The sequence below is a fragment of the Notothenia rossii genome, assembly GCF_949606895.1.
Source record: "Notothenia rossii genome assembly, chromosome: 1".
NCBI lineage: Eukaryota > Metazoa > Chordata > Actinopteri > Perciformes > Nototheniidae > Notothenia > Notothenia rossii.
Genome location: NC_136912.1, coordinates 95516161 through 95542409, shown reverse-complemented (window position 1 = coordinate 95542409; position 26249 = coordinate 95516161). Strand labels below are relative to the sequence as shown.

Sequence of the window (26249 nt, the reverse complement as noted above, 5' to 3'; positions counted from 1 at the left end):
CTTAACAACCGTCAATAAATCCTTGACAGCGGTCTGTCTGTTCTGGATTAACAACGTGTCACGTGTTCTGAATTGACCAATCAGAATCGAGTATTCAACAAAGCCATGTAATAATGTTTTTTAACGGACGTTGTGTGATTATATAATCATATGCGCGGGCCGCTAGTGTCTGTTGATCTCCAGATTAACAGCAGCATGAGAATAACCTGCCGAAAGTGCTGATGCTCCATGGCGGAGGCTCCGCTAGAAATGGCCGGGATTTGCGTTTTTACCCCTTTAATGTCTGACCAATGGTTGAACAGCATTTCTGTGCACATCACTTGTGTTTAAAGTTTATAGTCTGTTTGAGTTTTGCCCGTGTGAACGCAAACCGAACCTTCTGAAAAATGAAACCATGTAACAAACTGTGGTCTGGAGCGCACCAGAGAGCGGACTATTAGGTGTGAATGCACCCAAACAAAAATGTCCTCCATTAAACCATAAATCCATATCCATTTGTAAATCCACCCTTCACTCTTCTTCAATGTCCATTCCAAGACAGTAGAATAGGACAATGACATTGGGCACTACAGGGAGAAGGCTGATCGAAATGTCTCCACACGTATAAGACAAATAACAGGTGACCTTTGAACCTGCTCCTCCTCACCTTAACTTTGCCGCTCGGCCCCCTGCTGGTGACGCCCTCTGCACACGGCCCCTCAGTGGGGGGGATGAAAGCGGTGCTGTTGCTGCAGCCGCTGTCCACCGAGTCCGCCTGCCAGCTCCTGAGAACACACACACTGTATCACTGAAACCCTGCAGGGGGGGGGGTCATTCCTGTGTTATACACCTGGAGCGGCTGTTACCTCTCTGACGCCTCCCCCCTCCTCTGCTGCGCCGCCTCCCCCCCCTCCAGCTGGGAGCTGTTGCGTGACAGCAGGGCGTCCTATAACGTCAGAGGAACTGTCAGACATTCCTCACACACACACATCTGCAGGGGGTTGTCTTTTTATCGCTTTAACTTATTGTTATGTAATGTTTGGGAGGTACACACACACACACACACACACACACACACACACACACACACACACACACACACACACACACACACACACACACACACACACACACACACACACACACACACACACAAACACACAGAGAACCAGGTACACACACACACACACACACACACACACACACACACACACACACACACACACACACACACACACACACACACACACACACACACACACACACACACACACACACACACACACACACACACACACACACACACACACACACACACACACACACACACGAGCTGCAGGTGTGTGTGTGTGTGTGTGTGTGTGTGTGTGTGTACCTGGTTCTCTGTGTGTTTGTGTGTGTGTGTGTGTGTGTGTGTGTGTGTGTGTGTGTGTGTGTGTGTGTGTGTGTGTGTGTGTGTGTGTGTGTGTGCCTGGTTCTCTGTGTGTGTGTGTGTGTGTGTGTGTGTGTGTGTGTGTGTGTGTGTCTGTGTGTGTGTGTGCCTGGTTCTCTGTATGTGTGTGTGTGTGTGTGTGTGTGTGTGTGTGTGTGTGTGTGTGTGTGTGTGTGTGTGTGTGTGTGTGTGTGTGTGTGTGTGTGTGTGTGTGTGTGTGTGTGTGTGTGTGTGTGTGTGTGTGTACCTGGTTCTCTGTGTGTGTGTTTGTGTGTGTACCTGGTTATCTGTGTGTCTGCGCTGGCTCTTCTCCGCCCCGTTCAGCATGGTCACCCTCAGCCAATGGTAAATCATCTCCACCCCCCCCTCACACTCAGAGAGCCCCAGCTGAGCCGAGCCCTGCAGGGTCACAGGAAAACATAACAAATATTTTAAAACAAATGTAAATAAAGAGGTGCGACACATTGTAAGTGATCGGCTAAGGGGCGGGGCAGGAAACATCTCCCTGGTCTCCAGCTTGAGCTTGAATCTCAGGATCCATGTATCTGTGATCCTCTCCAGAATGGAAGGAGTCATCACATACAGAGCATCAACTAGTTCCTGAACAGTGTCCTTCACATGCTGATATCCAAGAGAGGGAGTTCCACAGTCACAAGATGGAGGAATAGAAAGGAGTATTCAATGTTTACTTCAGATTAGCTCCACGTCAGAAATGATCATGCTTGTCATATGTCTCTCTCCATAGAGGCTGAATCATCTTGTGAATCACATAGCTATCATATGCCTCAAACAGTCCTGATGCTCTTCTAGGTAATCACACATCCTGTCATGTTCTCAGCTACAGTTGGGTTTGATTAACAGTCGTTTTACTTTTATGTGTGCACCATGACATCAAGCTACATTCCTCATACGGGTCAACCCACCTGGTGATAAACCTGTTTCTGATATTATTGCTACCTCAATCAGCCGTACGTCGTTCAACCTCACTTCAAAACGATTTCCTAAATAAAGCAGATAAACCCCGCCCCCCCCCCCCCCCCCCCCCCCTCCTCACCAGGGTCTCCTCCTGGCTCTCGCCCCCCAGAGAGCAGACGCTGATCTGCAGGAAGCTGGCGGTCAGAGCGCCGCTGGAGACGGGGATCCGGAAGCCTTCGTTAAAGTTCAGGATGTTCTGAGGGTCCAGAGCGGAGCAGCAGTAGAAACAGGACCGAGCCGAGTCCAGAGGGAGGAGCTGCACCTTCACATACCTGAGGGGGGGGGGGGTAATTACCTGTTATACTGTTTTTAGGTGTATTATAGGTCCAGAGATCAATCTTCTCCTCTGTGGACTTCTTTACTAATCAGATCTGAAAGCACTCACACTTTGAACCCCTCTCTGACGACGCAGCGGTTCAGGTTCTTCAGCTGCAGGAGGTGGAGCCTCAGAGACTGAGAGGACAACTCCCAGCTGAGGACAGGAGGCACAGACAGGGAGTCAACACAGCACACAAACAACAACAATAAGAATGTTTTTAAAGATGTTTATACATATCATTAAAATATATAAAAAAAAATATTAAAAAAAGAATAATAATACATACAATTATTATAATAATACATAAAAAATATAAAAGTAATAATAGAATAAAAAATGCAATAATAATAAAACAAATAAATAATAATTAAATAAATAAATAATAATTAAATAAATAAATAAATAATAATAAAATAAATAAATAATAATTAAATAAATAATAATTAAATAAATAAATAATAATTAAATAAATAAATAATAATTAAATAAATAATAATTAAATAAATAAATTATAATAAAATATAATTAATAATAATTACAAATAAAATAATAAATAAATAATCATCCTCACAGCAGCCCCAGGTGGATCTGTGTGGGCTCGCTCACAGACGTCAGATCTTTAATAAAAGAAATCTCATCGGACTCCTCCGTCCTGTTAGAGGAGAGAAAAGAACAACAACAACAACAACAACAACAATTTGTTATTCTGTTTCAGTGGAAGCTGTTTTTCTTTAAAGCCAGTTAAAACATGTGATATTTGATTTGTGTGCCCCCCAAAGCTCCTGAAGGTTACATTAAGGTACAGGTGTGTCTCTCACCTGCGCCCCCAGGCCTCGAACACCCCGCTATCTGTAGCCAGAGCTTCTTCAGAGACGGAGACCCTCCTCGCTCTGCGGACGCTCCGGTTGGCACTGTTCCCCCGCAGAGTCACTCCTGGGGGGTCAGAGGGTCAGCAGGAATCAGACAGACATCTGTTACTATGGTTACATCTTACAATCTGCTCTACAGCTTCCTGTCACAGAAGGAAAGCCTAAACTCATATCTGTCTCTCAATACAAGATCCCATCATTAAAGGATTAAATCAATTAAATGAATTAATAAAAGAAAATCATAAAATAAATAATATTAGAAAAATAATATTAATATAAAAAAATACTAATAATCATAAGAACAAAATAAAAGTAAATATTTTTAACCAAGACAATAAAATAAGAAAATCAAAATAAGTGTTTCTGGGATTATCAAAACGTTTTTTTGGTCATTTCTGTACAGCTTGTAGCTCCTACGCCTACCTGTGGTTCCTGTGGGGGGGCACACGCCGTCCCTCAGCCCCTCCAGAAGCCCCCGCCCCCCCGCCTGCTCCATGTACTCCTCAGTCATCTGCGTCAGGGGGCAGTCGGGGGGGGGGAGGTAGGGCGTGTCCATGGGGGAGCCGGGGGGCGAGAGGGAGGAGAGCGAGGAGCGAGAGGAGAGAGAGGCCAGAGACTGGGGGGGGTCGTGGGAGCGCTTGTTTTTACTATGGGAGGGGGGGTCGTCCGCCTGCAGCAGGTAGCGCAGGTGAGGCTCCTCCCCCGCGCCCCCCTCGTACTGAGGGAAGCCGTAGATGTCGCTGAAGCTGATGGAGCTCAGGGACCCCCGGCTGGAGGCCAGAGACCCCCGACTCGAGGCCAGAGACCCCCGACTGCTGCTGGAGGACACCGTGAGGGAGCTGGCCGACATGCTGGGGGGAGAATGTATATATGAGAGATCAATATGTACATACGTTATATCGTTAGGTGCCATCGTACAGGTCTGTCTGTCTGTCTGTGTGTGTGTGTGTGTCTGTGTCTGTGCGTGTGTGTCTGTGTGTGTCTGTGTGTGTGTGTGTGTGTGTGTGTGTGTGTGTGTCTGTGTCTGTGCGTGTGTGTCTGTGTGTGTCTGTGTGTGTGTCTGTGTGTGTGTGTGTCTGTGTCTGTGCGTGTGTGTGTGTGTGTGTGTCTGTGTGTGTCTGTGTGTCTGTGTGTCTGTGTGTGTGTCTGTCTGTCTGTCTGTCTGTGTGTGTGTGTGTGTGTGTCTGTGTCTGTGCGTGTGTGTGTGTGTGTGTGTCTGTGTGTGTGTGTGTGTGTGTGTGTGTGTGTGTGTGTGTGTGTCTGTGTGTGTGTGTGTGTGTGTGTGTGTGTGTGTGTGTGTGTGTGTGTGTGTGTGTGTCTGTGTCTGTGTCTGTGTCTGTGTCTGTGTCTGTGTCTCTGTGTGTGTGTGTGTGTGTGTGTGTGTGTGTGTCTGTGTCTGTCTGTCTGTCTGTGTGTCTGTGTCTGTGTCTGTGTCTGTGCGTGTGTGTGTGTGTGTGTCTGTGTGTGTGTGTGTGTATGTATGTGTGTGTGTGTGTGTGTGTCTGTGTGTGTGTGTGTGTGTGTGTGTGTGTGTGTGTCTGTGTGTGTGTGTGTGTGTGTGTGTGTGTGTGTGTGTGTGTGTGTGTGTCTGTGCGTGTGTGTGTGTGTGTGTGTGTGTGTGTGTGTGTGTGTGTGTGTGTCTGTGTGTGTGTGTGTGTGTGTGGTGTGTGTGTGTGTGTGTGTGTCTGTGTGTGGCTCTCTCTCATGTGTGTGTGTGTGTGTGTGTGTGTGTCTGTGTCTGTGTCTGTGTCTGTGTCTGTGTCTGTGTGTGTGTGTGTGTGTGTGTGTGTGTGTGTGTGTGTGTGTGTGTGTGTGTGTGTGTGTGTGTGTGTGTGTGTGTTACCTCTTCAGCTGTGAGTGCAGGTAGGTAGTGATGCGTGTGGCCTCCTCCAGCTGCCTCAGCAGAGCGTTCCTCTTCTCTTGCTGCAGGATCCTGAGAGAAGAAGTTAGATTAAGTAAAATAAGATGTCTTAAAACCACCTAATATTTCATTAAAAGTTATAACATATAATGCTAACTTCAGGGTCAGCTGTAACAACACAACAATTAAGTCAAGAGTAAATAAAAAAGTCAAAACAATTTATTGTGAAAGTTGCAAAAAAATTCAGTAAGAAAAGAAGTTACAATAAGGTTACAGTACAGTATGCGTTTAAAATGTAAAGTACGTAATAGAGAAGGCATAGTTTATTTTATTAAAAAAAGGGTTGGCCCCCTGGCTATGTTAACCCCGCCCCCTCTCACCTCTGATTGGCTACCTGACTCTGTTCATTTCTCTAATGTACATTGCCTTGTCTTTTTATGCTGCTGCAAAGCAAACAATTCCCAAATTGGGATCAATAAAGTACTTCTTATCTTATCTAAACCCCGCCCCCTCTCACCTCTGATTGGCCCCCTGGCTCTGGCTGCTGTTGGCTCTCTGCACCTCCCCCTCCAGACGCCCTCTCTCCTCCTCCAGCTGCAGCAGTGTTTCGGGGCAGATCTGCTGCCTGATCACCTCCTCCAGCTCCTGCAGCAGCGCCTCCTTCTCCCTCAGCAGCTGCAGGAAGTCCCGGTCCCGGTCCGCCTCCACCCGACCCGACCAGGAGTCAGAGTCCAGCTGAGCGAGCTGGTGCTGGACGCTCTGCACCCTGAAGGGGGGGGGGGGGGAACACGGGTTAGGGGTAATATAACAACACTTAAACAAATCCACAAGCTACCCTGCAGTATAAAAAGTCATTCAAACTAGCTGCACCTTTACCAGCTTTGAGAACACTTTCATGATCAATCATTATAAAACATATCATATATATTATTCTGAAATGGACCAATCTGCACAATGACTACTTTCACTGTCTTTCACTATATTTTGATGAGAATACTTTTCTACTTTTACTTGAGGAACATTTTGAATACAGGACTTTTACTGAAACAGAGTATTCCTACACTCTGGTACTTCTACTTTTACTCAAGTACAAGATCTGAGTACTTCTACTTTTACTCAAGTACAAGATCTGAGTACTTCTACTTTTACTCAAGTACAAGATCTGAGTACTTCTACTTTTACTCAAGTACAAGATCTGAGTACTTTTACTTTTACTCAAGAACAAGACCTGAGTACTTCTACTTTTACTCAAGAACAAGACCTGAGTACTTCTACTTTTACTCAAGTACAAGACCTGAGTACTTCTACTTTTACACACACACACACACACTCACTTCTTCTTGGCCTCCTCATACTGCCAGTTAACTTTCACTTTGTCCACCAGGTGTGAGGAGTCCTGGGAGCCGTACTGAAACACAGAGAGAGACAGTTCAATGAGAGGAAGAGAGAGAGACAAATAGTTGTGCCACCCTGCACATTTATTTATTTCATTTATTTATTAGTAAATGTATTGAACATATTAGAAACAAAACAAACAATAATAATAATTATAACAAAGAGAAGCAAAATAAAAAATAGTTTCCCTCATGTTCAAAAGGGGCAAGAAGAAGCTTAAAGGTCCCCTATCCTCCTCTTCATCAATATATCACAGGTCTCAGATATATCCAGAGCCTGTCTCTGATTGGCTGAAACACCAAACAGATCATTGCAGCATTACCCATAACCCCCTCTGTTTCAGCCCTGTTTCCAAAGTGCTGATTCTCTGTCTGTTACTTTAGATGAAAATAAGGAGCCCCTCCCCACGCCCCTCTGAGAGAGATTTGGTTACAAAGAACTCAATAGCTGCGTTCACACCGGAGTACTTTTCCCGTTTAGTTCCGTTGGTACCCCTTATGTCGCGATCAAACCAAAAAGAGTACTTAGTGCCGGGAACTTTTACCCCCATGTTTAGTGCCAGCTAGAGAGGTGGTACTCTCCTGGGGGAAAAAAAAGTGCCCCAGTTCTGATTGGCTGGGCGAATTGCAAACCACGCCCCGTAAAACTCTGAAATGTTTTGAAGAGCCGCCATTTTATTATCCTCGCATTAGCATTATTAGCATTAGCATTCACCCAGCGAACAAACGCAGAGAGACTAATTTATGGCAACACAAAAGAAAACATGGGAGCTGGGAGTCCCAGCAGCTTCTACTGAAGCCAGTCCCTAACTCCGGGGACTTCCGGCTGGGGACTTCGGGTGGCAGTATACGCCGTGAAGTGGTTTGCGGCCTGCCAGTAAACCCAAAGCAGAAGAAGAAGAAGTGATGTCAGCGGCTTCATTTGACTAATCCTCCCTCAGGAACTTATTCCGGTGTGAACGCGATTGGCTCTTAGTTCCATGGGGGTACTGAGTGCTGGGTACTAAGTACGGCAAAGTACTTGGTGTGAACCCGGCTATTGGTGCTCTAGGAGGAGATTCGGGTGATAAGGGGGGGGGGGGGGTTACCTTGGTTCGTGATTGGCTAATGGTTTTCAAGACAAAACATCGTTATGACATCATAAAGGGTCCAAAATCTGATCAGCTCATTTTCAGACAGTTTTTTATAGAAATGGATCCAAAAGAGAGAGAATCTCTTCTCCATGTCTCTTCTACATGTTGATGTAGAAGAGACATGGAGAAGAGGGGACACATATTGATGTAGAAGAGACATGAAGAAGAGGGGACACATGTTGATGTAGAAGAGACATGAAGAAGAGGGGACACATGTTGATGTAGGAGAGACATGAAGAAGAGGGGACACATGTTGATGTAGAAGAGACATGAAGAAGAGGGGACACATGTTGATGTAGAAGAGACATCAAGAAGAGGGGACACATGTTGATGTAGAAGAGACATGGAGAAGAGGGGACACATGTTGATTTAGAAGAGACATGAAGAAGAGGGGACACATGTTGATGTAGAAGAGACATGGAGAAGAGGGGACACATGTTGATTTAGAAGAGACATGAAGAAGAGGGGACACATGTTGATGTAGAAGAGACATGGAGAAGAGGGGACACATGTTGATTTAGAAGAGACATGAAGAAGAGGGGACACATGTTGATGTAGAAGAGACATGAAGAAGAGGGGACACATGTTGATGTAGAAGAGACATGAAGAAGAGGGGAACACATGTTGATGTAGAAGAGACATGAAGAAGAGGGGACACATGTTGATGTAGAAGAGACATGAAGAAGAGGGGACACATGTTGATGTAGAAGAGACATGGAGAAGAGGGGACACATGTTGATGTAGAAGAGACATAAAGAAGAGGGGAACACATGTTGATGTAGAAGAGACATGAAGAAGAGGGGACACATGTTGATGAAGAAGAGACATGAAGAAGAGGGGACACATGTTGATGTAGAAGAGACATGGAGAAGAGGGGACACATGTTGATGTAGAAGAGACATGAAGAAGAGGGGACACATGTTGATGTAGAAGAGACATGAAGAAGAGGGGACACATGTTGATGTAGAAGAGACATGAAGAAGAGGGGACACATGTTGATGTAGAAGAGACATGAAGAAGAGGGGACACATGTTGATGTAGCAGAGACATGAGGAAGAGGGGACACATGTTGATGTAGCAGAGACATGAGGAAGTGGATTTAGCAGGATAGGTGACCCTTTAGAACCCTCTCTGGTCTAACCCCCTCTAGGGTACATTGTTCCTGATAAAGGTGTTGAGGTGTTTTGGTCAGTGTGTGTCACCTCTCCGATGAGGTCGGTCTGACAGCCGGTGTCACAGAACTGCAGCTCCGATCCTCCGGCGTTCCCGACCTCTCCAGAGTTCTGGAAGTTCACCGTCAGCTTCGCAAGGCACTTTGGGAGGAAAGTAAATAAATATATATATTAAAAATAAACAAATTCACCTCATGGCTGACAATAATCAAGATGCTCACAAACACAATTTCTTAAATGAAGTTTTAGTTGGGTGAAATGTCATTGTTTTGACCCCTTAGGGCCACCGTACATTTGATTAATGTATATAGAGTTTATTGCACAAAATATATCCTCAGTTTCTTTGATTCAAAAGTTGGAAAAAAATACTCACAAAATGTATTATCATTATTAAGATAGTTAACTCAACAGTTAAAAACGTATCATCTCTAAAATGTCTCATCAAAGTGGAACAAAGGTCTAAAGTAAATCATGTTTTTACAGATTAATTTAAAGTGCGTCACGTTGACAGGAAACTCCTCCTGATGATTCCCCGACTCTTTTCACTGCATTACATGGAGCTGACTAAACGCTGGACTCTGACTCAGATGACTGGAAAGGATTCACTAAAATAAGAAGCTGACGTTCTGCAGAACAGACACCAGAGGGCAGCAGAGGACATTACAACTACAGGACCCAGGCGGGAAAATGAACTGTAAAATCCATAATCAATCCACCGAAAATGCATGTGTCGATGCAGATCAAAATAAGCCTCCTTGAATACATTTTAAATGAATTTGTGACTTTTTTCTCGTACATTTACGAATTTAATTTGAGAATATCTCTTTTTTTGTCGTAAGCTTCAAGCACATGTGTCTGATGGTCTTTAACTTTGGAGAATATCCAAGTGTTGTAGTAAGGTGAGTATTCTTTGTAACAGTATGGGTTATAGTTGACCCGTATCTCGGGGAGTATCCAGGTGTGGTCCGGTGTTTCCTGATCTGCAGGTGGAGCCGTACCTGGATGAGGTCCTGCCTCTCCTTCTCGCCCGTGCTGATGAACTTCTTGATGCTTCGCAGCTCGCTGAAGATCGCCTGAGCCTCGTCCAGCTTGTAGTTCGTCTGACTGCACGACATCTTCCTGTCGATCCTGACACACACACACACACACACACACACACACACACACACACACACACACACACACACACACACACACACACACACACACACACACACACACACACACACACACACACACACACACACACACACACACACACACACACACACACACACACACACACACACACACACACACACACACACACACACACACACACACACACACACACACATTAATACAGGCTTGTTCAAATGAATGAAATGAAAACACACTTGTTATTTTTAAGTGGTGTGTTCGAGATCTAAATAACGTTTCCAACAATCCCGAATACAAATATATATATACGAATATGTATCAGGACATTATGTATGTATATGTATAAATGTCTGGAGTCGGTGTATTATGTCAAAAGGGAGAGATGGCAGGAAGGGAATTATGTTTTATAATTTATTTATTAATATTATTGTGTAAGACAAATTGTATTCTTTTATTATAAATTTTTATCTAAATAATAAATTGTTTTTATTATTATTATTGAATTTTTACAATTACTTTTGCATTATTTGTATTTCTACATTATTATAACTATGTTTGTATTTCCCTATTTATTCTTTCTGTATTATTATCATAATACATTGTTTTTATTCCTATTTCTTGTTATTATCTTTACATGGAATTAGTGCTTCTTGTCCGCACGGATAAATTAAGTATGCACAATGAAAGCATGAATTAAATCAAATGCATTATTAATTATCATCTTGGTGAACGTAGAGAAAACAGACTCTTTAACATCTGAATAGTAAAATGTAAATGAGTCATGTGGTCCCTGATGAATGTCTCACTAACAGGGCGTGTGCTTCTTCTGGAAGTCTTCACTAAAGATCATCAGAGGAGAATCTGCAGGATCCTGAGAGGAGGATTTATTTTAGTCTGTGGTCGGTTATGAAATACTGACGGTGCATGTGACACAGAGAGAGAGAGAGAGAGAGAGAGAGAGAGAGAGAGAGGGAGAGGGAGAGAGAGAGAGAGAGAACCATCATCTGTTTGTTTAAAATGCTGCCTTCAAAGACCTATGCTAGAATCTCTATGGTGGCCCTGAAGGTTCAAACAATACAACATTTCACAAAACACTATTTGTTTCTTACAGGTGTATATCAGTATGTAGTGTCTCTACTTTAAAGAGTCCTCTCCTGCTGATGTTCAGGTGTATATCAGTATGTAGTGTCTCTACTTTAAAGAGTCCTCTCCTGCTGATGTTCAGGTGTATATCAGTATGTAGTGTCTCTACTTTAAAGAGTCCTCTCCTGCTGATGTTCAGGTGTATATCAGTATGTAGTGTCTCTACTTTAAAGAGTCCTCTCCTGCTGATGTTCAGGTGTATATCAGTATGTATTGTCTCTACTTTAAAGAGTCCTCTCCTGCTGATGTTCAGGTGTATATCAGTATGTAGTGTCTCTACTTTAAAGAGTCCTCTCCTGCTGATGTTCAGGTGTATATCAGTGTGTAGTGTCTCTACTTTAAAGAGTCCTCTCCTGCTGATGTTCAGGTGTATATCAGTATGTAGTGTCTCTACTTTAAAGAGTCCTCTCCTGCTGATGTTCAGGTGTATATCAGTATGTATTGTCTCTACTTTAAAGAGTCCTCTCCTGCTGATGTTCAGGTGTATATCAGTATGTAGTGTCTCTACTTTAAAGAGTCCTCTCCTGCTGATGTTCAGGATATCAGTATGTAGTGTCTCTACTTTAAAGAGTCCTCTCCGGCTGATGTTCAGGTGTATATCAGTATGTAGTGTGTCTACTTTAAAGAGTCCTCTCCTGCTGATGTTCAGGTGTATATCAGTATGTAGTGTTTCTACTTTAAAGAGTCCTCTCCTGCTGATGTTCAGGTGTATATCAGTATGTAGTGTCTCTAATTTAAAGAGTCCTCTCCTGCTGATGTTCAGGTGTATATCAGTATGTAGTGTCTCTACTTTAAAGAGTCCTCTCCTGCTGATGTTCAGGTGTATATCAGTATGTAGTGTCTCTACTTTAAAGAGTCCTCTCCTGCTGATGATCAGGTGTATATCAGTATGTAGTGTCTCTACTTTAAAGAGTCCTCTCCTGCTGATGTTCAGGTGTATATCAGTGTGTAGTGTCTCTACTTTAAAGAGTCCTCTCCTGCTGATGTTCAGGTGTATATCAGTATGTAGTGTCTCTACTTTAAAGAGTCCTCTCCTGCTGATGTTCAGGTGTATATCAGTATGTAGTGTCTCTACTTTAAAGAGTCCTCTCCTGCTGATGTTCAGGTTTATATCAGCATATAGTTTCTTTACTTTAAAGAGTCCTCTCCAACCAGTTTGGAGAAGTCCCTTCCCCTAAGCCTATCACGTACAATGTATTGGAGCGCTAGCCAATAGGAGCGCAAGAGTGTTCCATAGTGATGTCACTATGTTCCTGAAGTAAACAAGGGACTCCAATGAATGGAGGTTGTGGTATGTTTAAACACTTTTTTTTTAATTATACAAAATAATTTGCGTGTAAAGGGTTGATGTAATAAGGCTTTCACCTTGCATGACATTTTTTATTTTGAACCTAAGAGAAGGACAGGTTTCTGTCAGGAGTCTACTGTTCTGAGTTGTGGAAAAAAATGGGCCAAAAATAAAAAATCTAATGTAAGATTTCCTGCAGAAATATGAAATGAAATCTGCTCTCCTGCTTTAAGGTGAGTCTGCCTGTGTGTGTGTGTGTGTGTGTGTGTGTGTGTGTGTGTGTGTGTGTGTGTGTGTGTGTGTGTGTGTGTGTGTGTGTGTGTGTGTGTGTGTGTGTGTGTCCCACCCTCACCACAGCCTCCCCTTCAACAGCAGCTTCTGTTCATCAGGGACCCTCCTCTTCCTCCTCCTCTTCCTCCCTAAACAGGCTCTGCTTTGTCCCCCCCCCCCCTGCCCCCCCTCACCTCGACCCATCAGCAGGGCGGAGAGTTTATACGCTAAAAAAAAATACACTAACCCCCCCGCCCTCAGTACCTGCTGAATGAAACCCCACCCTGTACAGTAGAAATCACATTTTTACATATTTTCTCAGGAATATTTGAGCATGTTGGAGTTCATGCAGCCCTTTAATCTGAGAGAGAATATCCACGTGTTTCCTGTTCATTTATCAATCCAACGTCACAGAATATCCAAGACTTTTATGGCCGATCTTCAACTTTAAATGAAGAGAATATCCATGTGAGAAGAGGAGTACGTTCAGCCTCAGACACTGTTTGCACATATAACTCATACCCGCTCTGTCACCTGCACCTTAAATATATATATTTAACATATCTGTTCTGCTCACATATCCGTATATTCCATGTGCAATCAGGGGCGCCGTAAGGGGGTGAAAAGTTAGGACGATTCTAAGGCCCCGTGACTGACAGGGGCCCAAACTATTTTAGGACATTAAGAAAAAAATGTTTAACCCTCCTATTGTCTTCGTTTCCCCCCCCCCCCCCCAACCCCCCTTACTTTGGTGTTCGCGGTCACAGTTGACAGGTCCTGTTTGAACTGCTATTACATTCACACAAAAACCATGAATCATCAACACATTTCATTTAACACCCTTTCAAACTGTACATATCGTATCAGACGACTGGTGTACATGAAACACTGCAGTAAATATACAAAGAACAGACACTGAGCATGTATTGGTGTGCCAGGTGTGATCCATGTGGGGGAGGGGCACATAAGAGGGGGGAACCATAGGGGGGAAAACATCTAGAGAGTGTGTGTGTGTATGTGTATGTGTGTGTGTGTGTGTGTGTGTGTGTGTGTGTGTGTGTGTGTGTGTGTGTGTGTGTGTGTGTGTGTGTGTGTGTGTGTGTGTGTGTGTGTGTGTGTGTGTGTGAGTGCCAGGTGTGATTCATACCATGGGTGTTACAAAGTTGACTAAATCATCCAAAGTTCAATGAAAGCGGTGATCAGCAATTTGATATGTTCAGATGTCTACTGTGACGGATATCATAAAGCCTGAATGCAATCGAATGTAAAACAAAAAAGTTATGATTGATGAAAGTCTTAAATCGGTGAGATTTGACCCGAAGACAACAGGAGGGTGTGATATCTTTTCATGGGGCCCAAAGTCTCTGGCGGCGCCCCTGTGTGTGACATCTGTATTGATTCTGTTGCCATCATGACATGTGAATTTCCCTACGGGGATAAATAAAGATCCATCTTAAACTCTCTTTAATCCACGGCAACATGTTCTGTCCTCGCTGCTGAGCAGGGATTGTTTTGTAAATGTAAGTCTTTTATCTCAGATATTATAACGTATTTTTATTTTAATTATATTTTATTTTCTGGCCATTGAACCATTTTAATTTTTAGAGCATATCCAAGTTTTTTTCTCATTAATTTGTGAAACGGTTTTCATTAATTTATTATTTTAATCCCAGAGAATGTGAATTACATTTTTGTAAATATCAAAATTAATTCTTGTATGTTTGGGACTTTTTTTCTTGTAAATCTACCGTTTGAATTTCAGAGCCCTTCTCAGAGTGTTCTCATAAATAATGGTTTTCAATTCTTGTGAAAATCATCATATTTTTTTTCGTGAATGAATAAATTCAACGGCAGAACATCCAAGTTTTATCGTGAATTTGTGGGATTCTTATTTTATTTGTGACTTCAATCTTAAAGCGACATTAGGTGCCTTATTATTAGAATCTCAAAATATAATCTCGTATTTTACATTTGACTTTCATCTGAGAGACAAAATCCTAATATTATGAGAATGAGCAGAGTCTGAAAAGATTTCAAAAGAGCAGAAAAGATACGGAAACTCCCAAAACAGAGAAAAACTCCTGACTCCAGTGTGTGTGTGTGTGTGTGTGTGTGTGTGTGTGTGTGTGTGTGTGTGTGTGTGTGTGTGTGTGTGTGTGTGTGTGTGTGTGTGTGTGTGTGTGTGTGTGTGTGTGTGTGTGTGTATTCTGCATCAGTAGCTGTTTGTTTGCTTTATCTGATGCAACATGGCGAGGAGAACAATTCGCCTTTTTTTGTTTTTTGCTGACAACAGCCGGAGGGTCCCAACAAAACCCTGCAGTTAACAATAACACACACACACACACACACACACACACACACACACACACACACACACACACACACACACACACACACACACACACACACACACACACACACACACACACACACACACACACACACACACACACACACACACACACACACACACACACACACACACACACACACACACACACACACACACACACACACACACACACACACACACACACACACACACACACACACACACACACACACACACACACACACACACACACACACACACACACACACACACACTTCTGGTCTCTGGTTGTGCTTTATCGCAGAGATAAGAGGCTTCTCTCTGACAGGAAGTGCTGAGGAATTTGCTGCCAGATATCTCCGCTGTGTTTCCCCCCCTCCTCCTCCTCCTCCTCCTCCTCTTCCTCCTCCTCCTCCTCAGTCCCCCTCCCTCCTTTCTCCCCCCCACCCCTCCCCTCTCTCTAGAGCCACTTCCTGTCCGGCTCCTCTGGTGTTTCCTCTTCCTGAGGTGGAGTCGCTTTCCATCAGAAACCCTCCCTCCATTTCCCAAACGCTCCCGGTCCTCTTCCTGCTCCAAGAGGTGGAGCCTCCGACAGGAATCTGTGTGTGTGTGTGTGTGTGTGTGTGTGTGTGTGTGTGTGTGTGTGTGTGTGTGTGTGTGTGTGTGTGTGTGTGTGTGTGTGTGTGTGTGTGTGTGTGTCGGAGGCTGAACTAAACACACTTTTCTCTCTGTTATTTTATATTTGGGTCAAAGGTCACTCGGCTCTGAGATCTCACCATTGTCCGCTCAGGTAAACAAAATGAAAGCCGACATTTGAAAAGAGATGAGGCGATGGAAAAGGGACAACTTCAATATTTAAATAATGCTTAAATATGTTTCTACTAAGACGAGGAATAAGGGAGAGGAGGATTTGTAAGGTTGAGGAGTGTGTGAGTATTTCCTGCCTAATGTATGACTTTAATCTGAGAGAACATTTTCCAAACAAAGATGGAGGAGGGTGAGGGTGAATCAGAAAGACATTAAAAAACCTGCTGAGCTACATATTTGACGAGGAGTCATTACAGCAGACGGGAGGAAAAGGAGAGTTTCAGGGAGTGAAAGGAAAAAGGCTGCAGGGTGGAGCAGCTGTAGGAAGTGTGTGTGTGTGTGTGTGTGTGTGTGTGTGTGTGTGTGTGTGTGTGTGTGTGTGTGTGTGTGTGTGTGTGTGTGTGTGTAACACTCACTCCTGCAGGGTCTCCACTCCCATCTCCTTGTACTGCAGCTCCTGCTTCACCTGAGCCAGTTCCTGCTTCAGCCTGCAGAGCTGAAACACAGGAGAAAACTGCTGAGTCATCGTTTACAGGTAACATCAAGAAACTGCTGAGTCATCGTTCACAGGTAACATCAAGAAACTGCTGAGTCATCGTTTACAGGTAACATCAAGAAACTGCTGAGTCATCGTTTACAGGTAACATCAAGAAACTGCTGAGTCATCGTTTGCAGGTAACATCAAGAAACTGCTGAGTCATTGTTTACAGGTAACATCAAGAAACTGCTGAGTCGTTGTTTACAGGTAACATCAAGAAACTGCTGAGTCATCGTTCACAGGTAACATCAAGAAACTGCTGAGTCGTCGTTTGCAGGTAACATCAAGAAACTGCTGAGTCGTTGTTTACAGGTAACATCAAGAAACTGCTGAGTCATTGTTTACAGGTAACATCAAGAAACTGATGAGTCATTGTTTACAGGTAACATCAAGAAACTGCTGAGTCATTGTTTACAGGTAACATCAAGAAACTGATGAGTCGTTGTTTACAGGTAACATCAAGAAACTGCTGAGTCATTGTTTACAGGTAACATCAAGAAACTGATGAGTCGTTGTTTACAGGTAACATAAAGAAACTGCTGAGTCATCGTTTGCAGGTAACATCAAGAAACTGATGAGTCGTTGTTTACAGGTAACATCAAGAAACTGCTGAGTCATTGTTTACAGGTAACATCAAGAAACTGATGAGTCGTTGTTTACAGGTAACATCAAGAAACTGCTGAGTCATTGTTTACAGGTAACATCAAGAAACGGCTGATTCGTCGTTTACAGGTAACATCAATAAACTGCTGAGTCATCGTTTACAGGTAACATCAATAAACTGATGAGTCATCGTTTACAGGTAACATCAATAAACTGATGAGTCATCGTTTACAGGTAGCATCAAGAAACTGATGAGTCGTTGTTTACAGGTAACATCAAGAAACTGCTGAGTCATCGTTTGCAGGTAACATCAAGAAACTGCTGAGTCGTTGTTTACAGGTAACATCAAGAAACGGCTGATTCGTCGTTTACAGGTAACATCAAGAAACTGCTGAGTCATCGTTCACAGGTAACATCAAGAAACTGCTGAGTCGTCGTTTGCAGGTAACATCAAGAAACTGCTGAGTCATTGTTTACAGGTAACATCAAGAAACTGCTGAGTCGTTGTTTACAGGTAACATCAAGAAACTGCTGAGTCATCGTTCACAGGTAACATCAAGAAACTGCTGAGTCGTCGTTTGCAGGTAACATCAAGAAACTGCTGAGTCGTTGTTTACAGGTAACATCAAGAAACTGCTGAGTCATTGTTTACAGGTAACATCAAGAAACGGCTGATTCGTCATTTACAGGTAACATCAAGAAACTGATGAGTCATCGTTTACAGGTAACATCAAGAAACTGATGAGTCATCGTTTACAGGTAACATGTGAATATGTTTTCACGGGAATCAACGTTTTTTCTCGTTAACAATCCAAATCCTGTGTGGTCTCTCCATTAACCTGATCATGGACACACTCTGAACTCTGACCCCTCTGATGATGACACACACACACACACGCATACGCACACACACACACACACACACACACACACACACACACACAACCCCCCCCCCCCCCCACTCACCCTCTCCCTCCTGCAGGCCACCTCCACCTTCATCTGCTCCGAGTCGTATTTCCCGCTGGACGACGATCCGGAAAGCGCTGCCACACAAACACAGAGGGATTATGGGTAAAAGATGATGTCACCGTAAACTAAAATTCATTATTATTTCATGTGTCATCATTTCAACTGTACTTGTAAATATAAAGAAGGAGATCATAATAAAGATGTATTTATAGGGCACTTTTCATACAGCCCGTGCAAAGTGTCTCAAGAGGGGGCGGAGCTAACGCCTGCTCAGAACTCTCCCAGCAGAAACTCAGCTAAATGCTGCCGTGATTAAACTCCATATCATGTTCCAAACCACATCAAGGATTCTCTCTGAAACAGGATGGAGCTCAAACTCTTTCTCTCTCTCAGGTTTACCACAAGGTGACTTCCTTTTGATTTCCTGCTTCTTCACACACACTCTCTCTCTCTCCAGCACAGGTTAGCTCTGAGTGTTAGCATGCTAATGTAAACACAGACCATATTACTTCAGAACACGTCTCATTGTTTCTGACAGCAATGTTTCTGATTGGCCCGTGGGTGTAAAGCCCGCCCACATTTTAGTAATGTGGTCATGACGCAGCAAATCTGGATCAGCTCCGTTGTTCCCCGTTTTTAGAGATGTGGGTACGGAGGAGAAGAGAGAGGACACTTTGTGAGTCTCCTGACACACCGGGACACACCGGAGACACACCGGGGACACACCGGGGACACATGGTGATGTAGAAAAGACATCACAAAGTGCATTTTGTATAATAGGAGACCTTTAAATCATATTCAAGTAAAAAGCACAATTGACCTATTTGATTGATTTTGCTGAATGATAACCTAAACTATAAGCAGGGGTGCACATCACTTTTTTGCTCTGGTTCTCAAAGGAGCACCTGGAGATGTTGCTTGGTGCTCATCCTTAAAATGAAATAAACTGTAACTTTTGAGGGGGTCTTGACTTTATCTGCCAGACACACGGCACTGAACACACATGCAGAGAACATAACCAATAACCTACCATAGCCAATAACCAATGAATGTAACTTATTTCATTTGTGTTGTTCATTCATATCTTATTTTACCTTAACATTTATTTATTTAGGCATTTTTTTTGTATCTCTCCAGTTTTAAAGGATATTTTTGGTTACTGTCCTATAGTATACATTGGAATGATTTCAAACCTGTTGATCCCAATAATCATAAAGGAGTGCCTTGGAAATATGTGTTTACATAAATTGTGACCAAACCGTTTGAACTTAGACTAAAGTGAACTATCTAAACCCTCAGAGTCCTTTACCTCACTGAGCTATAGCTATCAGCCTCTCAGTCTGACTGGAGAGGACTCTCCCTCCACATTATTCTAGAAACATCTTCTTCTAATATCCGTTAGAGCAGCTAGCACCCGATTCTAATAACATCAGCGCCGGAACCGGTGCACCCTCCCTCTCTCTCTCCCTCGCTCACTCACTCACTCACTCACTCACTCACTCACTCACTCACTCACTGGCACTTTGGCTGTGAGCTGCGGGCGCCAGATAAGCCAACATCCCCCATTTTCATCTCTTACAGCGCCCATCGTACAGGGCAAATGAAAAGTGGAACCGGGGTGAAAAGGGTGTTACATTTACTTAATTATGAATATTGTTACATCAAGGCCGAAAATCAGGATGAGCCCCAACGGTCAAAAATGTTTTTCCCTCCCAGAATGCCAGCGCAGCGCCTCCCCAGATCTGGCGCCCTAGGCGAAAAGTTATAACGCCAGTGCTGCGGGCCGGCCCTGAGTTTATATGCAACTCGCAAATATCTTTCTCTCTCTCTCTCTCTCTCCTCTCTTCTCTCTTTTCCCTTCTCTCTCTTCTCTCTCTCCTCTCTTTTCCCTTCTCTCTCTTCTCTCTCAATGTTGGTATGCAAATGCGCCTTTTTTCAAATGACCCGGTGCTCTTTTTTTTTAACTGGTGCACCTGCGCACCAGTTATGTGCAGCCTTGCCTGTGAGGCAGAGTACCTCACCACCCGGTCCTTTGTATGTGTGTCTGCGTGTGGCCCTCAGTGAAAGCAGTTTGGCCCCCCTGCAGTAAAGTATGATATATATTCTTGTTCCTCACCGCTGTGCAGCGAGCTGGAGTCCTCGCTGATCTGGCTGAAGAGCAGCATCTCCTGCTGCAGCAGCTCCAGCCTCTGCTGCTTGATCAGGAACATTTCCTTCTTGGCCTCCAGCGCCTCCTGAGCCACGACCAGATACTCCTTCAGCATGCGCTCCTGCTCCTGGCGCCACTGCGTCCGCGGGTTCTCAATCTGCGTCAGCTCTGAGTGGATAAAGAAACAGAGAGCAGATTATATCATGAAACTCATAATTATACATAAGATGGATGAGAGGACCTGAAGTGATGCTTTCTATTTCTTCTCTCTCTATACACCTGGAGTGAATCCACCAGCTACCCTGCAGTACACAAAGTCATTCAAACTAGCTGCACCTTTACCAGCTTTGAGAACACTTTCATGATCAATCATTATAAAACATATCATATCTATTATTCTGAAATGGACCAATCTGCACAACGACTACTTTTACTGTCTTTCACTATATTTTGATGAGAATACTTTTCTACTTTCACTTGAGAAACATTTTGAATGCAGGACTTTTACTGAAACAGAGTATTCCTACACTCTGGTACTTCTACTTTTACTCAAGTACAAGATCTGAGTACTTCTACTTTTACTCAAGAACAAGATCTGAGTACTTTTACTCAAGTACATGATCTGAGTACTTCTACTTTTACTCAAGTACAAGATCTGAGTACTTATACTTTTACTCAAGTACAAGACCTGAGTACTTCTACTTTTACTCAAGTACAATATCTGAGTACTTCTACTTTTACTCAAGTACAAGATCTGAGTACTTCTACTTTTACTCAAGTACAAGATCTGAGTACTTCTACTTTTACTCAAGTACAAGATCTGAGTACTTCTACTTTTACTCAAGAACAACATCTGAGTACTTCTACTTTTACTCAAGAACAACATCTGAGTACTTCTACTTTTACTCAAGAACAACATCTGAGTACTTCTACTTTTACTCAAGAACAAGATCTGAGTACTTCTACTGCCTCTGTTTATCATGAAAACACTTTTTTTACAATAAACTTCTAACTTTATCTCTGAGAATACCCAATTATAATACACACAATATTTTATTCTTACATGTATGAATATCTAAATCTTGTTAATTTGTGTTCTGGTTTCTCCATACATGTATTAATTTGTTTAATTGTAGATGTATTCCCTATTTGTTTAGAACAGCAGTTTATATCAGAAACACTGGATAAAAGCAGCTTCTTTCCTTGAATCTGTGTTTTTGTTTTTGTTAATAGTTGTAATAGTTTAAAGGAAGTGAATCTACTCACTGTTGATGTGGTCGATGTAGTAAACGCCCACCTGCTGGTCGTAAACCTCCTCCCAGCCCAGAGGCAGCTCGTCCCCGACGCAGTCTGCGAACGTCAGAGGCTTCGTGATCCTGAAAGAAATATTTAACATCATATTAAATTACATTCAATACTGTGGTCAATCTCCACCAGAGATCAGCGCACTATCCCACTGAGCCACAGCATCCCTTTTGAATATACATATTCAGGGCGTCAGAAATAATGACATCTATAGGATACCAAAGATAACTCTTGTTCTTCTAATAGACAGGGTCAATTTTCAATTTTAAGGGGTGCTGAATCCAAATCTTCTGTATATGAAGCTCAAAATTGTCCCAAAATGCCAAAATTGAGAAATCCAACATGGCCGCCACCACCAGCCTGAAATCTATCTATTTCTGAATTGTTTCTCCAAATCCTCTTATTTTGCATAATTTATATTTTCCCCCCAAATTCAGATTTTTTTCTCAATATTTTGACTTCTTCCCAAGATCTAAAAATGAGGACTTTTTCAGTAAATCTCCAACAATCCTACATTTTTCTAATATAACTGAAAATCTCGAAATTCTGAGTTGTTTTTCATAAATCTGAGAAAAAGATTAATTTTTTTCTCTCAAAATATTGACTTTTCTGAAAATCTCAGAATTCTGAAACCTTGTCTCCTAATTTATATTTTTTTCCCCCAAACATTTTTAAATGTTGGCTGAAAATCTCTGTATTCTGACTTTATTCGGAAAATTCTGACCTTTTCTGAATATCTCAAATTCTGACTTATTTTCTCAAAATTCTGACTTGATTTTCATGAATCAGGACATTTTCCGAGAGAAAGTCAAATAAATGTTTCCTCAGATGTCTCAGAAAACAGTCTGAATAATTCAACATATTTGACTTTGAGACAAAGTTACAGAGCCATGAAAGCAGGACATTATAACATTTTCAAAATGTCAGTATTATGAATAGAGCTTGAGACACGTATTTTCTTTAAAGTTTAGATCAGCAGGGGCTGATAACAGACTGATTATGATTTATGAAGCTGTGTGTGTGTTTGTGTGTGTGTGTGTGTGTGTGTGTGTGTGTGTGTGTGTGTGTGTGTGTGTGTGTGTGTGTGTGTGTGTGTGTGTGTGTGTGTGTGTGTGTGTGTGTGTGTGTGTGTGTGTGTGTGTGTGTGTGTGTATGTCAGTGCATAACTAACAGCATCAGGCTGATACACTCCTAATCTACACACACTGAGTCTGCTGACAGAACATACAGTAACCGTCTGATTAACATCAATCAGAGAGGACAAAGGGGGGCTACACACACACACACAAACACACACACACACACACACACACACACACAGAAACACACAATGCAGAGTGTGAGGCCGGATTGAGGCGTGCACACAATGCAGAGGCGGCATCCTGCAGCACATTCCTCTGCAGCGCTCTGTAGCTCTGAGCTGTTTGACTTTAGTTTGGTGGCAGAAACAGGATTTCACTTCTTAATGCAAACACACACACACACACACACACACACACACACACACACACACACACACACACACACACACACACACACACACACACACACACACACACACACACACACACACACACACACACACACACACACACACACACACACACACACACACACACACACACACACACACACACACACACACACACACACACACACACACACACCGAGGGAGAACCCTTGAGATGTTTGGTTTGTTACAGTCTTGTGACGGCAGCCTGTTGTTCCAAGTCATGTCACACACACTCAATTATTGATTATTCGTTATTACAATAATACAATTAGTTTCGATACAACTTTTTATTATTTTACTATTTTTACATTTTTATTTTTATTTACTTAATTATTTAAATATTTTGCTTTAAATTATATTTCCTAAATGATAAATATTAAAATGTATTTATTTGTATTATTAATGTTATTATTATTATTGGTTACTATTTACCTTTTTATTATTTTCAAATTACCAATTTTATACTTCAACATTTGTTTTATTATTATTATTATTATTATTATTATTATTATTATTATTATGATTATCGTACCAGTGTTTCCTTGTTGCACATCCTCCCACCTGCTCTCTGCAGCTGTAAATATGTCGTGGGGATGGTCGCAGATTATTCTAGATTTAGCGAAACGTCTTTGACTAAATATATATTGTGCAGGAAGCGCTGCGGCAGCTGAGCATAACTCCCGTCTGACGGCTTTTCAGATATTCTCCGTTTCCTCTCACACTGAAACTGGATCCTGGAGAATGTGGAAACTTTAAAGAACAAAACGTATTAATAATCTCAGAGCAGCTTCACATACAATCCTAATTTAAAGTTCAATATTATTATAGCATGACATCACAGCTGAGGTGAATAGTATAATTCTGTAAATCAACAGCAAGACCGAAGGAGCTGTTTCTCCAAGAGCAAACCTTACTGTGAATACTCTAATACAAATCACCAGAGACGAGTACACACACCCTTTACTCAAGTAGAAGTACACACATCCTTTACTCAAGTAGAAGTACACACATCCTGTACTCAAGTAGAAGTACACACATCCTTTATTCAAGTAGAAGTACACACACCCTTTACTCAAGTAGAAGTACACACATCCTTTACTCAAGTAGAAGTACACACACCCTTTACTCAAGTAGAAGTACACACATCCTTTACTCAAGTAGAAGTACACACACCCTTTACTCAAGTAGAAGTACACACATCCTTTACTCAAGTAGAAGTACACACACCCTTTACTCAAGTAGAAGTACACACATCCTTTATTCAAGTAGAAGTACACACACCCTTTACTCAAGTAGAAGTACACACATCCTTTACTCAAGTAGAAGTACACACACCCTTTACTCAAGTAGAAGTACACACATCCTGTACTCAGGTAGAAGTACACACATCCTTTACTCAAGTAGAAGTACACACATCCTTTACTCAAGTAGAAGTACACACATCCTGTACTCAGGTAGAAGTACACACATCCTGTACTCAAGTAGAAGTACACACATCCTTTACTCAAGTAGAAGTACACACATCCTTTACTCAAGTAGAAGTACACACATCCTTCACTCAAGTAGAAGTACACACATCCTTTACTCAAGTAGAAGCACACACATCCTTTACTCCAGTAGAAGTACACACATCCTTTACTCCAGTAGAAGTACACACATCCTTTACTCAAGTAGAAGCACACACATCCTTTACTCAAGTAGAAGTACACACATCCTTTACTCAAGTAGAAGTACACACATCCTTTACTCAAGTAGAAGTACACACATCCTTTACTCAAGTAGAAGTACACACATCCTTTACTCAAGTAGAAGTACAGATACTCGTGTGTTAAAATACTCTGGTGAAAGTAGAAGTACTGACTAAACTTCTTTACTCAAGTCAAAGTAAAGAGGGCTTTGAAATGTACTTAAAGGTGGGGTATGTAAGTTTGGAGAAACCAGCTCGAGTGCGCTAGAATTTGAAACTACACAACCGGAACAAATCTGCCCCTTCCTCACAGAGCCCCTCCTCCAACACACACGAACGCGCACATGACCAATGAGGGCACGAGATAAGTTTGTGCACAGATGGAAGGCTGACAGGCAGGTAGGCCATCCAGTTAGTTTAGCCGGCTCAGATGATTGGTCGTGCTTTTTACAGCGCTACGGCTTCAACAGATGACTTTCTTTTATGTATTTATTGTCAAAGCATTTCAGATATTCATTGCTATCGGGACGTTAAGAGCATTCCATGGAATATAACAACAAGTGTATCTCGAGCCGGTTTCTCAAACTTACCTACCCAACCTTTAAGTAAAAATTACCCATAACTAGCAGCTGTTTTAAAGAGTACCTGACCTCCCTTTATATTAATAGAACAATAATGTCATTGTTAGCTAATGAATGTTTCCATGCTGAACAACGGCAACATGACAACGTTTCCATTGGTCCCTCTTCTTTAGAGAAGACCAGGAAATGATGGATACACGGATCGTGTTCAAATCAATAGGCACACAATGACTCTAAATAATAATGATCACGCCACCAAACACACATTCAGACTAAAGGAACCAGCCTGTTTGGAAAATGAGAGAAGTAGAAAGTACAGGTATTTGTGTTCAACATGTGAGAAGTAGAAAGTACAGGTATTTGAGTTCAACATGTAAGAAGTAGAAAGTACAGGTATTTGAGTTCAAAATGTAAGAAGTAGAAAGTACAGGTATTTGAGTTCAACATGTAAGAAGTAGAAAGTACAGGTATTTGTGTTCAAAATGTAAGAAGTAGAAAGTACAGGTATTTGAGTTCAACATGTAAGAAGTAGAAAGTACAGGTATTTGAGTTCAACATGTGAGAAGTAGAAAGTACAGGTATTTGAGTTCAACATGTGAGAAGTAGAAAGTACAGGTATTTGAGTTCAACATGTAAGAAGTAGAAAGTACAGGTATTTGAGTTCAACATGTAAGAAGTAGAAAGTACAGGTATTTTAGTTCAACATGTAAGAAGTAGAAAGTACAGGTATTTAAGTTCAACATGTAAGAAGTAGAAAGTACAGGTATTTTAGTTCAACATGTAAGAAGTA

At 42.3% G+C, this 26249-nt stretch overlaps 1 protein-coding gene across 2 annotated transcripts in view; it reads right to left on the bottom strand.

Annotated features, from left to right (window-relative positions):
• The window catches only part of wwc3 (WWC family member 3), a 46455-nt gene that overhangs the window by 8383 nt on the left and 11823 nt on the right, over positions 1-26249 (bottom strand). For both annotated transcript variants that reach the window (XM_079664974.1, XM_079664975.1), the window contains exons 2-18: positions 21640-21749; positions 20341-20541; positions 18222-18298; positions 16531-16610; positions 10133-10262; positions 9165-9275; positions 6770-6843; positions 5953-6201; positions 5418-5507; positions 3998-4425; positions 3524-3638; positions 3277-3357; positions 2772-2858; positions 2466-2658; positions 1691-1810; positions 846-925; positions 647-764 (exon numbers count right to left, since the gene is read on the bottom strand). In XM_079664974.1, coding sequence (XP_079521100.1) covers positions 647-764; positions 846-925; positions 1691-1810; positions 2466-2658; positions 2772-2858; positions 3277-3357; positions 3524-3638; positions 3998-4425; positions 5418-5507; positions 5953-6201; positions 6770-6843; positions 9165-9275; positions 10133-10262; positions 16531-16610; positions 18222-18298; positions 20341-20541; positions 21640-21749 — 2344 coding nt within the window. The remainder of the gene's footprint in view (positions 1-646; positions 765-845; positions 926-1690; positions 1811-2465; positions 2659-2771; positions 2859-3276; positions 3358-3523; positions 3639-3997; positions 4426-5417; positions 5508-5952; positions 6202-6769; positions 6844-9164; positions 9276-10132; positions 10263-16530; positions 16611-18221; positions 18299-20340; positions 20542-21639; positions 21750-26249) is intronic.